This window comes from Zea mays, chromosome 2 (assembly GCF_902167145.1).
Source record: "Zea mays cultivar B73 chromosome 2, Zm-B73-REFERENCE-NAM-5.0, whole genome shotgun sequence".
Classification (NCBI taxonomy): Eukaryota; Viridiplantae; Streptophyta; class Magnoliopsida; order Poales; family Poaceae; genus Zea; species Zea mays.
In genome coordinates, this window is record NC_050097.1 from 22,710,774 (window position 1) to 22,725,618 (window position 14,845).

A 14,845-nucleotide genomic window follows, 5' to 3' on the forward strand; every position below is an offset into this window, starting at 1 on the left:
AAGCGAAAGGAACTGGATCTGCCAGAAGGACAAAGCATCGGGAAAAAAAACAAACCTTTTTCTAACCCGGCGAAAACGCAGGAAGACAAAGTGGCTACAAATAGACAAGACAGAGGGAGTAAGGACGAAGAGGAGCGCGACAGAAAGAATGATGAGAGGCGATTATAGTGGATGGCTAGACTGGCCGGCCGATGCAAGCTGCAGAGGGTCGACAGAGGGAGTGGGGAGGAAGAGAGACAGAGCAAAATGAGCGAGGGTAGGCAGGGAGTGAGGAGGAAGAGAGACGGGGCAAAATGACCGAGGCGAGGTTGACGCTAGTGTCACGTGGAAGTCTCTAGAGGCGACAAGAACGAGGGGCGTACGAGAGAGCAAGTGAGGAAGATGGACCAATGATCTATAATTGAACGGCTACAAAGTTTTCTTATGACAGATGGACTAGGCGCCCATTCTGTTCGTCTTTAATAAGAAGGAAATATATCTAACGATTGTTTTTATGGTATATATCTAAAGTGATTTTTAATGATATAGACCTAATTTTTCCTATAATTTATGTCTTTATAGACATGGTGGTAATTATAGCAGCCACACAATGTACGTATGTACGACGGAGGGCTAGGCCACGCCAGATCTCCAAGTCTCCGTGTCAGGTCACCGCAATCCAAGCCACACAGCTTTCGCCTCCGGCGCTAGGGTTTCGCCTCCCTCCTTGTTCGGTCCGCGAGTGTACCAGGACCAGGTACGCCCCCACGATCCACCCTCGGTAGTCGGTACCCAGCCAGATTCGGGCTCCGGTTCACCTAAATCCGTGTTTTCCCGTGATGTCCAGGTGATTTCTTCCCCTTTGATCTGCTGTGACGTGGGAGATGCCGCCGAAGTCTAAGAGGGGTGGCGCTGCCGCCGCGAGGAAGGCGCCGGTGACGAGGGGCCGGATGGGGAGGGCGCAGGCTGCGGCGGAAGCGGCGCCGGTTGTGGAGGAGATGGAGGCGCCTGCTGAGGAGGTGAAGGCCGCCGAGGAGGTCCCGAAGGTGGTGGAGGCACCGAAGGTGGTGGAGGACTCGAAGGTGGTGGAGGAGCCGAAACCCTCGCCTCTGCTGCCGCAACAGCCGGTGGTGGTGGTGGAGAAAGACTCCGATATCGCAGCCAACGGTGCCAACCAGGGTGAAGGTATTGTTTCTGCTCCTATCTCGTGCATAGGTCGTGACTTCTGCTGTGGTCTGGCTTGCAGCCTCATAGATCTAGATTCTTAGTTGTATCATGGTGTTGTATTATGGTCCAATAATTCCTAGCGGAGCATCGACATATATTTTGGCCATTTTATTGATGACAAGCCCAGTATATTTATCTGGACGCCTGTGGCCATTTGTCATTCTGTTTTGACAATGACTACTCTAGGTTCTACCCAGTCTGAAACAGAACAAAGAAGATTATATGTTTGTTTTAATTATGGTTCATGGGGTCTGATCTATACGGTTTCAATATTGTTCACTGTTTTATCTTTAAAATAAGCTGATGTGTGTGTCTTATGCTCAAATTTTTAGATGACAGAGCTGCAAAAGAAATATATGAAGAAGAGGACAAAGGTGAACGGCTGGAGTTTGAGGATGAACCAGAATATGAAGAGGAGGCTGCTGTAGACTATGATGAGAAAGATTTGGAGCAGTATGAAGAGCAATATGAGGATGGTGATGAAGAGGTGGAGTATACTGAAGACGTGGTTGAAGTGGAGACAGATATGGTGGATGAGGAACTTGATGAAGGTGGTGATGATGTGGAGGGGGAGGGATACGAAAATGCTGACGAAGACCATCATGTGGATGGAGATGATGAGGAGCATAATGAAATGGTTAAAGAGCACCGTAAGCGGAAGGAGTTTGAAATTTTTGTTGGTGGACTAGATAAAGATGCAACAGAAAATGACCTTATGAAGGTTTTTGGTGAAGTTGGTGAGATCACTGAAGTTCGTCTGATGATGAACCCTGTCACAAAGAAGAATAAAGGCTTTGCCTTCCTGCGATATGCAACTGTAGAGCAAGCAAGGCGTGCTGTTTCAGAGCTAAAGAATCCACTGGTTGGTCTTAAGATTGACTACTTTATATTTTAGGAACATATCTGGTGCTCAAAAGGGTACGGTGCTCACGTGCACATTTTAAATCTGAGACATTCATCTTTCATCCAACGGTAGGTTCTAATTTTACAAAAAACTCCTCCCATCATGGGAGGGAGGTGGAAGGAGTTCTTTATACAATTGGTGCTGCTGTTAGATGCTGGATGGATGTCCCAGATTTAAAATGTGCACGTGAGCACCGTACCCCTTTGAGCACCAGATACGCTCTCTTATTTTTTTATGTTTCTGTTATCATAGCCTCAGTTATTCTTTCCTTAGACCCCACTCATGTGAGAGCCACCAGCACTGGGTCTGTCCTGTCCTGTTATCATATCCTCTTCACAGGTGATTTACATGCTTTATTTAATACTCCAGGTGCGGGGTAAACAATGTGGCGTTGCTCCAAGTCATGACAATGATACACTCTTTGTTGGCAATATCTGTAAAACATGGACAAAAGAACATGTAAGACACTTGAGATTTGTTTTCGTGATTTCCAGTTGCTTCTTTGCTGAAGAAATAACTTGTTTTGGCTTTTGCAGTTGAAGGATAAACTGAAGAGTTATGGTGTCGAAAGTTTTGACGACTTACTACTTGCTGAGGACACTAACAATCCTGGGATGAATCGTGGCTATGCCTTGCTTGAGTTTTCTACTCGACCTGAGGCAATGGATGCTTTCAGGACATTACAAAAGAGGGATGTAGTATTTGGAGTTGATCGTAGCGCAAAGGTTTCCTTTGCTGATTCCTACCCTCAAGTCGATGATGAAATAATGGCACAGGTGACTACTTATTTTGTACAGTTATTATGACTAAAACTAAACATGAATTGCTTATTAACACGTGTACTCAGTAGTTTCTATGTGACTTGTATCTACCTCATCTGTTTAAACTTTAAAGTTGTTGTATCCTGATTTATGTTATTTATGATTCAGGTCAGAACTGTATTTCTTGATGGCCTTCCTCCCTCATGGGATGAAGACCGTGTTAAGAAATATCTCAAAAAGTATGGAGCTATTGAGAAAGTCGAACTTGCACGAAACATGCCAGCTGCCAAGAGAAAGGATTTTGGGTTTGTTACATTTGATACACATGATAATGCTGTTGCATGTACTGAAGGGATGAGTAACTCTGAGATCGGTGAAGGTGAACACAAGGTCTGTTTTGCAAATTGCAACTATATCTGCTGTGTCTTTATAAATATATATTTCGTCATTGTGTAAGTCTTTTTTTTGTATTGATTGCAATTTCCTGATTCAGGCAAAAGTAAGGGCTAGACTGTCGAGACCATTGCAGAGACCACCTAGAATGAAACATGGATTGAGAGGAAATTTTAGAGTTGGGCATGGTGCCCCGCGAGGTGGCCGTTTACCATATTCTCGTGCTCCTCCACCTCGCAGGCCTCCGCCACGTCTTATTCGGCCTGCTGTTAGCCGCTTACCATCCATCAGGAGTCATCCGTTGAAGCGGCCCATAGATATTAGAGATAGGCGTCCTGCTATGTCAATGCCAGATAGAGCTAGGCGTTTCCCTCCAGAGAGATCTTATGACAGGAGGCCCCCAGGTTTGCAGGCCTTATATGCAACTGATTAATTTGTGTAGCAGTGCAATATATTTTAGCCATCTCACTTCTCCCACAATTTGTTTGTGTACAGCTCCAGTTTACCTGAAGAGAAGTCCAAGGAGAGAATACGGGAGGCGTGATGAACTTCCTCCTCCAAGGAGCAGAGCTACAACTGATTACATTACCAGAGTTCCGGTTGATAGACGTCCCTCTTTGAGGGATGATTATTCACCCCGGGGATCAGGTTATTCAGACCTCGGTCCTCGTAGTGCTCCCCGTCTTTCTGATAGGCGAGCTTATGCTGATGATAGTTATGGGGAGAAGTTTGACCGGCCTTTAGTGGCCTATAGGGAGGGTCGCGGCCGTGATTATGACACCATTTCTGGATCAAAGCGTCCGTATGCAGATATGGTGAGTGCTGTTTATTTGTTTAAATGTTCAGGCCTTGAAGTTTGGTTCTTAAATCAACTTAATCATTTTAATTTTCTATCAAGGATGATGTGCCTCGGTACCAAGAAATCGGTGTCCGTCAGTCTAAGGCACGTTTAGACTACGACATTGGTGGCAGCAGTGCTCGGTATGGAGATACATATAGTGAGAGGTTGGTGGACTTGAGACTGAAGTATTTTCTTATCTTTTTTGCCTAGTCTTTTATTCTATTCAAGATGCTACATTTTATCTTCATAGGTCTGGACGACCACATGCGGGATATAGTAGCAGCCGATCTATCCCTGTTCATGATTCAGCATATGGCAGCAGCCGTCATGGAATGAGTTATGGAGGTATGTAGTCTTTGAATGTTCTGTTGTTGTTTTTATGGCACCTTTAGTCATGCACTTATCTTAATTTTCATAATGTCAAATTGCACTCTACTCTTGCAGGTTCTGCTAGCAGTGCTGATGCTGGTGGTATGTACCCACCGAGTTACAGTGGTAGCTATGGGTCTCGTGGATCTGATGTGAGTATGAACTACATCCAATTTTACTACTTTTTATTTGGGATTCCTGATTTTATTTGAATTTTCTATTTGGGAAGGTTGGTGGGAGTTCATATTCTTCACTTTACTCGGGTCGCAATTTGGGTACCAGCAGTGGTGGCTACTATGGAGGTAGCGGTTCCAGTTCATATTACTAAGGTGCAAAATCTTATCTCTTCCTCCTTTCCCCAAGTTTATTTCATTGTGCTTAATTATTTGCCCGTCCCTCATCTCTATCACACATGCACATCATGGTGCATTGTTGGGGATGATAAATGTTTCCCCTTGTGTATCGAAAATGCGGGAAGTCCAGAACCATAAGTTACTTTAAGTACACAGATTTGGCATCACCTCGTCTTTGTGGAACAGATTTGGCATCATAGGACTTTGGTGTAGGCCCTGCATTTTATGGAGCTCCTCGATTTAAGCCACACAGATCTGTAAAAGAAGTGCCAAGCACCCAAGTGAGGCAATGTTTTCCAATAAGACATTTCAACGAAGCCAGACCATCGATTTGGTTCGAGCAGTAGTTCTGAGGACGTTCTGGCTTGTTTATGTAATGTAAGGATTTGCTTTATCTGGTCAAGAGTTCTGAACATAACAACCAGATATGGTGTTTTAAGTGTTTCGACATGTTTACTTCCAGTGTTTCTATAACATTATTGAGACAGATATGGAGTGTACTTTGAGGTAGTTTCTGCAATTCAAGTTATTTGGGGATTACATCTTGTGATGTGCCGGCAAAGGCCAGGCTTACAAAAGAAGTTTTGGAATGAGTGCTTCTTGTAAGGCTGTTAGTTTCTGAAACCCTCCCTTCCCTTCTGTCTTCTAGAGGATCAATAATCACCAAGACAGAATGTTGATTGGTCAGACTTAAATTCTGGACTTCTATGTTGCATTCCGGGTACAAATGGTTTAATGGGTTGCCAAATTTTGAGAGAAACTGCTTGTGTCAAAAAATTTCCCAAGCAGTTACTTTGGTTTCTCCAAAGTTTAAGATAACAGAACTTGAAGCAAAAGGACATTTGAAACATTGAGTATAGCCTTGCAATACTATGACTATATAGAGCACAAGGCATCATGTAAATCTAACAAGCAGTGCCAGTATTTTACAGAAGGGTAGGCCTAGTGCAGTGGTGAGAGGCTGAGAGCTGACTCACTGAGTTACCAGGTTGCGGGTTTGAAACAGCCTCTCCGCATTTGCAGGGGAAGGCTTGCCTTGGCTCATCCTTTTTCTAGACCCCATTCAAGTTCGGTTTATCCTTTCCCCAGGCCCCACTCATGTGCGAGCCTTCGACACTGGGTCTGGCCTTTAGTGCTAGTATTGAACACCACCCTGGTTTGATACTTTGATCACCCACTATTTACGATTTTTTTGGAGTGTTTTGTGGAGTATGGATTACTAACAATTTTGAGCTTAATGGGCATTGGATGATTGCAAGCTTTCAAGAATCTTGCTGGAGGTGTAACACACTAACTGATCAAGCTACAGAAAAAAGTATGATTTGTCTGACACCATTAACTTCTAACCATAATTTCACAACATAGTTTGGGACCAAACCTTTAGCTCAATATTGTCACACTTAGCCACTTAGGCTTTAAAGCCACCATATGTGTGATATATCTTATCAGTCTAGTATATGATACCATGCTTGTTTGTGTGGATAATTTTTACTAAATGATAACTTGGCCAAGAATTTACCTTTATATAAAAAAAAACTCGGCCGGGGAGGGAAAAGACCACCCTCCCGGTATTCCATATAAGAAGAGACCGAAACAATGGTCCCGGCCGAGAAAATCCCCGAACCCTGGCCCCTCATCACTAACGGGCCGACGTCAACTGTCCACTCTGCAACGGCCCAACCGGAGGGTGGCGCACAAGACATCGTATCCCGAGAGCGGATGGGGCACAGCGAGGGGTTTTTTTTTTAACCAAGCCTGAAAATTCGCTCCCGATAGGAATCGAGCCCAGGACTTGGAGTTGCTACTCGGAAGTCCTCAACCTCTAGGCTAGAGGCCCTTTCGCAATTTACCTTTATATAAGTTGAAGAAACAGGGTGTGCTGTGTTGCTGTGGTTTGACAGTGACTAATTCTGTATGGTGACCTGCAAAGTAGCTGAAAGATGACTAGTAATATCAATGCCCAGCTATGCAGGCCGCAGAGAGCTTAAATGCAAGCTTAACTTATAACTGCTGGTGTCATCTTTTGAGTTTTAGCAAGGAAAACTCATGCACTAACTTTGGATTTACTTGAGCTAGGGATAATAACACTATTGGATCCTGAGTTCAGACTGAGAGACAGTTTTGTCCTTGAAATTGTTTTTTGGAGATAACCTAGTGATGCCACTGAGTAGGATGAAGGATCAATATGTAGTTTCATGAAGAGAGGCTGCTCTGAGATGTCTTGCAGTATGCAGAAACACATTTTGTGTGCTTATTAATGTACTTGAGGGCCATTATTTGTTACTTATGTGTTATAATAATTATTGGAGTAGGACTTCATGAGGGAAATTGATGATGGTATTAGATCTAGTAGAACTGTTGATTGCCAATTGTGCACAGAAGTAATGCTATATGCAATGACACCAATGAGTTTGGTTACTGGGAGCCAGTATATGTGGGAATCAGCACCTGGTGGTGCCCATTTGAAAAAACAAGTTGAAGGGGATTATTTTTCTTTTGCGTGGCAACGATGATAGATCTGAAAGCAGAAATAATTTCTTGAAAAACAGTAGCCATAGAATTAAGTACAAGAATGCTCTATTCAAATTCTGAGTTGAAGGCTGTTGAATTTTTCTCCCCAGTTGCTGGAGCAAACTCAAGGATCTAGCACATTTAAGTTTAACTATCTAGTCAAGTATTCAACATAAAGATACTTCAGAATCACAGTAAGCTGACAAATACATCTTGTTTCGGAACTGTAAGGCTGCACCATTAGTCCATATCAATGTGATCATCATTAGTGCATGATTTCCATTTTTTGGTCTTTTATTCATATGTTTTTAGTAATGTTATTATCAAAGCAGTCGTTGATCCTTACCTTTTGTATCCTCCCTAACATGATAGCGTTGCTGTTTTGATGCTGTTACTTGGTTTTCATGCTAACATGGCTTCAATACTATCGTTGTTTTTGAGCACTTTGAGAATTGTAGCCACCAGCATGCCTCTCCAAAGACGTGCATGGAGATTCAAACCGGTATCTTGCTTGCTGTCAAAAGCAACCAGATTTGTGAACTCGTCATGTGTGAATTGTGATGTTGTATTGCTCTCTAGTTTACCAATTTGAGCTTGTAAAGAACACTGTAGGGATGAAAGGAACCAAATGTACAAAAACAGAGTATGCTGACGTTTGTCACGCGCGTCTGAATCTGTTCCCCGTTTGAGCTTGTAAAGCACACTGCAGGCGTGGAAGTGCTTATATGGAATATCATATGGAGACGTTAGTCACGTGCATATGAATATGGTAGTTTTAGGGCCGGTTTGATTTCCCGTCTAAGGAGCCACAACTTATCTAATACCCTGCTTGAATTTGGAGCATGGAATTGGTAATTGGAATAAACTTTTCTGAATTCTGTTGTTTGGTTGCATATGGTGCACTGGAAGTGAATTCTGTTGTTTGGTTGTATATGGTGCACTAGAATTGGGATTTGGAATAAGAGATCTAATTCTCTTGAATTGGACTATAACTAGAAAGTCTCTCCTAGTACGATTTGGAATCAAAGACTAAATTCTTTGGAATTTTGGATTATAACTAGAAAGTCTCGTTTCCAATACGGCAGAACGTCATCCATTAAATTGTTTGGAATTAGACCGTCTCTAATTCAGTCACTAAACACAAACAATAGAATTTGAATTACATCTTATTGCAATACTATAACTGATTTAGTTTTGAACCCAATTCAATTTCATGTCAAAGTTTTGCTATTTAGCCCGATGTATCCCGATTTATCACGATATTTACACTTTTGGAGATAAATCAGTGGTGGCAATGGGCAAAAAACCCGATACCCGAACCCGAAAAACCCGAACAACCCGAACTCGAAAAACCCGAACTACAATTTGGGTAGCAACTTCCGGTACCCGAAATTATTTAGGAAATTTCGGGTTAAACAAACCGGTACCCGAATTACCCGAACATCCATATACTCAGTGTATTTCAGAAATAAGAAGTCCTCGACACCTGCCTTCCACACGCAGCAGTGCAGCACGCCACAGCTAGCCGCTGGCCGCCGGTGCTTTCCTTCCAGCTCGTCGCTCGGCGCCCGCATGCTAGCTCGCTCGACAACCCGTATGCTGCTGCCTGCAACACGCTACACGCAGGAACGCAGCTAGATGCCTAGCTAGCTCGGCCGCTCCACTTGCATGCTGCTCACCTGCATGCTGCTGCCTGCGCATCGCCGCCGACCAACTGTCCATCAGCATGTCGCCCAGTGCCTGCCCGTGCATCGCCGCCAACCGACTGGAGCAGGAGCACAACTATACCTGTACAGGACTGCACTGCAGGGGGCAACGGGACTATAGTGAAGCACACAGAAGAACGACATGAACAATGAAGAAGCCAGGAGCCTAGGAGTACAGACTGCCTCGGTAAGATGTCGGGTATCTCGGTTTAACCCGAACCCGAACCCGAAATTTCGGGTACCCGAAATTTCGGGTATCAAGTAATATCGGGTTGAGTTCGGGTTCAACTGCTGAATACCCGAATTTTTAAAAACCCGAACTACCCGACCCGAATTTTCGGGTATACCCGAACGCCCAGCCCTGCAAGTTAGGGAGGAACAAACTGGCCTTTATTCTCGGTCGTTGTGGCAACTACGTTAGTCTTAAGTTCCATCTTCCATCGGCCACGCCGTGCCCGGTGCCCGTGCAGCTCTGTGCGACTGTGCCGCGTGTGGCCTTGGTTCTACACTGCCTCATGGTCATGGAAATGTCGATATGGCCATGTCGTGCTGTGTCCTCGACTCCTTGGACGCGATGGTGGTGCGCGATTGCCCCGTCGCACACTTCAGAATTTCAGATGACGGATCGTCGGCTCCCCAATCATTCTCTGTCGTTGACATGGCCAGGCAGCTCTCGCTGCCACCGCATTGATGCGTTGGACGCTGCCGGCTACCGGGTCCCGGCTGCAGGACAACGGGACGCGGCACGTCACATCACATCGCCCTTGTGCTACGGCCACGCCGCGTCGGCGTCGGCGCCCCCGTCGATTGATCACACACGGACACGGCCCCACGCACACGGAAGCCGCGCCCGCGCGAGTCGCCTTGCCGCTGCCGCACGCTAGGTGGGCAGGTCGCACGCCTATCTGGTGGGCGTGACGCGCCGCATGCCGCCGTGCGCGGCCAGTCGAACGACGTGACGACCAGGCGACCAGCGTTCACCGTCTCCAGAAGCCAAATTCCATTTCGGCCCCCGAAACAAAAACATTATTACCAAGAAGCGGACACAGGCGAACCATTGGAGTCCACGGCGGCGCGCGCCGCCCGTGACCACCCGACGCATCGCAGCCGTCCAGCAGCCGAAATGGGGGACGGAAGGGAACGGAAGCCCACCGCGAAATTTTACGGGTCGCACGTCCCGCGCCGCGCGGCGTGTCGGTCAAGGTGCCCCCACGCGCCGCGGTTGGCGCCGCCGCCGCTGCCGCCCACCGCCGCCCGCGTGCGCCCACCGCCACCTGTTGCCGCCTAAGGGGAACGCCTCCGTTATAACCCAACGCTTCACCATCCATGCCGTCCTCCACCACCGCTTCACCATCCCCTCCAGGCCCACCACCACCATGGCCTCTCCTTCCCCTTCTTCCCCCGCCCGCGCCTCCGGCCGCCGCGTGCCGCCGCCGTGCTGGACGACCGACGAGACCCTCGCGCTCGCGCGGGCCTACACCGCGCGCCGCCTCGCCGTCGGCCGGGAGCACCTGACCTCCACCGACTGGGCCGCCGTAGCCGCGGCCGCCCCGTCCAAGACCGCCAGGCAGTGCCGCCACAAGATCGAGAAGCTCCGCCGACGCCTCCGGTCCAACCGCCGACGCCCATGCCCGCTCCTCGACGCCATGGATCTCCTCGACGGCCCTTCCCCGCCCTTCTTTTCCAAGTCCCAGTCCCGATCCACGTCCCTGTCCTCGTCGCCGCCGCCACCGGCGGCGGTTTCCACGCCGTCTCCCCCTTCCCCTCCCGCATCTCCGCCCAGGAAGAGGCGGCGGGACGATGCCTGGGACGAGGACGGTGTGAGCGACGTGGTGGGTGCTCTGAGGGCCATCGGGGAGGGTTTCCTGCGGGCGGAGGAGAGGAGGATGGAGGCCGCACGGGAGACGCAGAGGATGCGGATGGAGATGGCGCTCCGGCACCTCGATGCACAGAGGAGGCTCATGGACGCGCTTGTCGGCCGCATCATCGACGCCTTGGACTGAAGTGGTGGCACAAAGATGTTTCCTCTCAAGGTTTCTTGCCTGTCCTCGTTGCATGCTGCCTTGCGAGGAGTTTAGGAGTTTCTTAGTGCTGTTTATATGTAGTAGTTGTGATGGATCTGTGATGTAGTTGAACCGGACAAGCTTTAGTGTTTTTTCAGTCTTGCATTTGCTCAAAAGGAGAGTTTCTTATGGAAGTTGTCTTGCCTGTTGCACGTCTGTCGCCTACTTGTCTCCTTACTTTCATGTATCACGCTTTTAATTTGTTTGATTTTTATGTTCTGATGAAAGTGACATGTATACTACTGATAACCTAGGGATGTTAGAAGATTAGCATTGAGTTCTCATAACAATTATGTTTTTGGGCTCTGGACTTGTAATTCCTTGAAGAGAGAGAACACAATTGTCACTGCTACATTACAGACTTATACATCATAAAAAAATGTCTCTGCTACCTTGGCTCCTGCAGCACTTGGACAATAAGAACCGGAGATGTGTTATTTTAATGTCAGGGACTGTATTTTTTTAGTCCTTTGCTAGTGCCTCAACCTGTCAACTGTGGTCCGTGAGGCTAATAGTATTATTTACATTTTTCATGTGAGATCCTGAATGAAATTTCAATACTGAGCTCAACCTATATGTTTTGAGACAGTCATGCCAAGGTTATATTTTCAGTTACGTACCTGGCAGAATACATCTGTTTACTTCTTGATTTTTTTTTTTTGCTGTATGAAGATGAAAAGTCTACAATCTGCATATTAATTGTACTATTGAAGAAACTCAATATTCTATGCATTGCATCTCTATGAAGAGTTGCATGTCCTGAAGTGGGATATCTCGATGACTGGATGGCCATATTGGTACTCAACATCCGCACATTAACATTCCTTGTGTCCATGGTTGCTGCATCAAATATACATTTTGATGAACAATCAAATATCCTCAAGATGGGGTCAACAGATTTCTTTTCAGAAGTGAGACAAAAGTTTGCACACACCTCTTGTATGTAGAACACATGTTTTCTTCAAATATGCCACTCAAAATTTACAAAATTAGATAACTAGTTTATTTGGATGCCACTGAACTAGCTATCTAATTTTGCAAAATTTGAGTGGCATATTTTTTATTGTCCTACAAACCTATTGGAAAAATTGAAGTTGGATTCTACATGCTCTTCTTTATATAATGAGGTTATTCGTGAAAGACAAGTTCTACTTGAAAAATTGCACGGTATAAAAAATGGATACAACTCTTAGCCACATGAATTATTTATGTTGATTACAGGTCCTTCGTTAGATATGTGGCAGTGCTGATAGGCTGTAATCCCAACCTTTATCTTATCTTTTATTGACCACCTTTTTAAAGAAAATAACTTCTACGGATAATATAGTGCCTTCTTTATTACTTTTGTATGCTTCCTTTTGCATCTAACATTTCTATTTGTAAGAATAAACATACCTTGTCATTGTGTTTCTCCTTTGGATCCTTCTCATCTCCACACAAAGTTTCTGCGTGCACATGTGTTATGTGTACATGAATTTGTTTGCTACTGACCGGTGGTATCTTTTCTTTTGTTCTCATTTTTCAGGAGATTCAACTTAGATTATGACTATAATTCTTCACATACTACTCATGTTTGATATATGTAATTTGTTCATCTTCATTGTTTTTGCGGGGGGAAAGCCACATTTTTGTGGCTTCGGCTTCTAAGTGAAAACTGCTTCATCTTCATTGTTTTTTTGCTTGTGTTTTGGCTTCACAAGCCATTTTCACATGTGCACATTTGGCAGGACTTTTGATTAAGAGTGTGGAGAAGCCCTAACAAAAGCCCTGCCAAAGAGAGCCTTGGAGAGAAGGAAAGGCTTTTCATCTAATAACCTCAAGCTTTCCGCAGATCTGCAAGTTTAGTTTCTTCCAATGACAAGTTTGGAACTCTAGGTATTCTGTGGCCTGGTACAGTTTTGTTATTGTCCAGAATCTTCGTATCTGTTGAGAAAACTACATAGGTACTTGAAGCTTTCCAATTAGTTTATTATACATGAAATGTTTATCGATTGAGAACTGCAATCTAATAGTTCTGTTTGTTGTCAGCGGATTTGATGCAGATGAAGGCACCACTATCCACTTAGTACTATCTTGGACTTGTCATTAGAGTATGTGGTCCTTAGGCCGTGCTCAACAGATCATACGTAATGGTCGTGCAAAACACTATTTTACACCGTAGAATACACTGTTTGTCGAGTGGAGTTTGAAATAGGATGTGTGATAGAAAGTAAGATATGTAGTATGCTGGAGATAACCTTAGTAGTATGCTCGCATCTAGTCCTTGGCTCACTGTGCTGTTCGACAAGTGGGCTACCACTTGAGATGTGCATTAAAAAATGAAACTGAGGTATGTACATTGACTCGATGAAGCATGCTGAGTTGAAAGCATGGATTCTGAACAATAACATTCGGCTTTACCCGCATTCCATCATGCATGGTCCTTGAAATTTCAATACTATTATGTATGCCAGTCATTGTGTTGATTTATCCTGTACCACTATTTAAAAGCCTAGTCTATTGAATATTTTCATCTCGTGAGTCCTACTTGTCTTGATAAATTGTAAATACATTCTTGTTTGTGAATGAACCTGGTGTATCTTTTGAAAATTTGTATGGAGTCTCTTTTGATTATAACATGAATACAAAATTCTCAGAACGGAAATCGCAGTCTATTCTTGTGATTTGTGAAAATTTACATATAGTTATTTCCTCGACCAGTAAAGTTAGAGGATGTGCTTGTACGATCTATTTGTTCTTGTGAGGAACTCACATTTTTACTTGAACAGACAGGAGAGTTGTGTGCCTTTTGGGCATCAAACTCTGTGGCATGAAAGGTGAACTGTATCAATGTGTTCATGTGTCAAAGCTATCTGAGCGAACCCTTGCTCTATACTAATAGAAATAGTGTGAGTGAAATAGTAACAGTAATTATTCTGAAGTCTGAACACAGAATATCCGTTTTAGTTCCTTTATTCTCTCCATGCTATGAGTTATACAGAAAGCAAAATCATTAACTTTAGCTTCTCATGTTTCAATAACAATGGTTACCAGTGCCTGTACATTTTTTAGGATATAAAAAATACTTTCCAGTATACTTGGATACAGTTAATTTTCTTTTGCATCCTCACTCCTCCATCTGCAGGTATGGCTTCTGCAGGTGAAATAAATTTCTAGCTGGAGCTAATCAGCCATCATGCTGATGTTTGGTGGTTTCCTGCATTCTAGGGCGTTGTCATTTGTTGCGGTGAATATGGATATATGTTCAAATTACTGGTCAAACAAAACATATGCCTTGCACAATCCTGCATATGTACCTCGAGCAAAAGTAAGCACATGCTAATAGCTTTAGGCCAATCGGAAAACACAGAAGCAGGGAAAATGAGGGATTAACCTAAAGCAAAACTCTTTGCACCATCTATAGGCCTAGGACCATCTCCAAGATGGCCTAATTGCCAATCTATTGAGCTCCAATGTAACTTCTCGCATTTAATTACCCCGCCACTGCTAAGATATGTCCAGATTTGCATGATGGATCATGGCATTGGCAACATCATTTTCTTCTGAAGAGTATGTGTAGTGCACCCCATAGTAGATATAGAAAAGTATGCAAAACCTCTGTTATGATCTGGTGGCTATCAGGAACACATTCACAGGAAGATAGAAGCAGCAGCCGGTCATGGCATTAGATGCCAAACCTCTGGTATGATCTCACCTTGAGGGTTTCTATCAGGAACACATTCAGGAAGACAGAAGCGG

At 44.8% G+C, this 14,845-nt stretch overlaps 2 protein-coding genes across 8 annotated transcripts; both read left to right on the forward strand.

The window, feature by feature from the left end:
• The first annotated feature begins 289 nt into the window (after nt 1-289).
• On the forward strand, nt 290-13,746 carry LOC541976 (RNA recognition water-stress protein 1). 7 transcript variants are annotated; one of them, XR_002267003.2, is made up of 14 exons: nt 558-736; nt 827-1,164; nt 1,539-2,068; nt 2,480-2,569; nt 2,647-2,886; nt 3,040-3,261; nt 3,365-3,668; nt 3,760-4,079; nt 4,163-4,269; nt 4,356-4,450; nt 4,550-4,626; nt 4,704-4,803; nt 12,835-13,050; nt 13,136-13,746. XR_002267003.2 is itself a non-coding variant. In XM_020548002.2 (13 exons), exons 2-12 carry the CDS (start codon nt 864-866, stop codon nt 4,800-4,802), a joined length of 2,385 nt encoding a protein of 794 aa, XP_020403591.1. In that variant the 5' UTR covers nt 290-736; nt 827-863; the 3' UTR covers nt 4,803; nt 5,014-8,091. The 7 variants fall into 7 exon arrangements, 6 of the variants coding, with proteins under 6 accessions (XP_020403591.1, XP_020403595.1, XP_020403593.1 ...); XM_020548002.2 differs by lacking the exons at nt 12,835-13,050; nt 13,136-13,746 and adding an exon at nt 5,014-8,091 and having other exon boundaries at nt 290-736; XM_020548006.2 differs by lacking the exons at nt 12,835-13,050; nt 13,136-13,746 and adding an exon at nt 7,449-8,213.
• Nucleotides 10,195-11,236, forward strand: LOC100277445 (uncharacterized). Its single transcript, NM_001151006.2, has one exon. It carries the CDS (start codon nt 10,421-10,423, stop codon nt 11,045-11,047), a length of 627 nt encoding a protein of 208 aa, NP_001144478.1. The 5' UTR covers nt 10,195-10,420; the 3' UTR covers nt 11,048-11,236.
• Nucleotides 13,747-14,845: the final 1,099 nt, after the last annotated feature.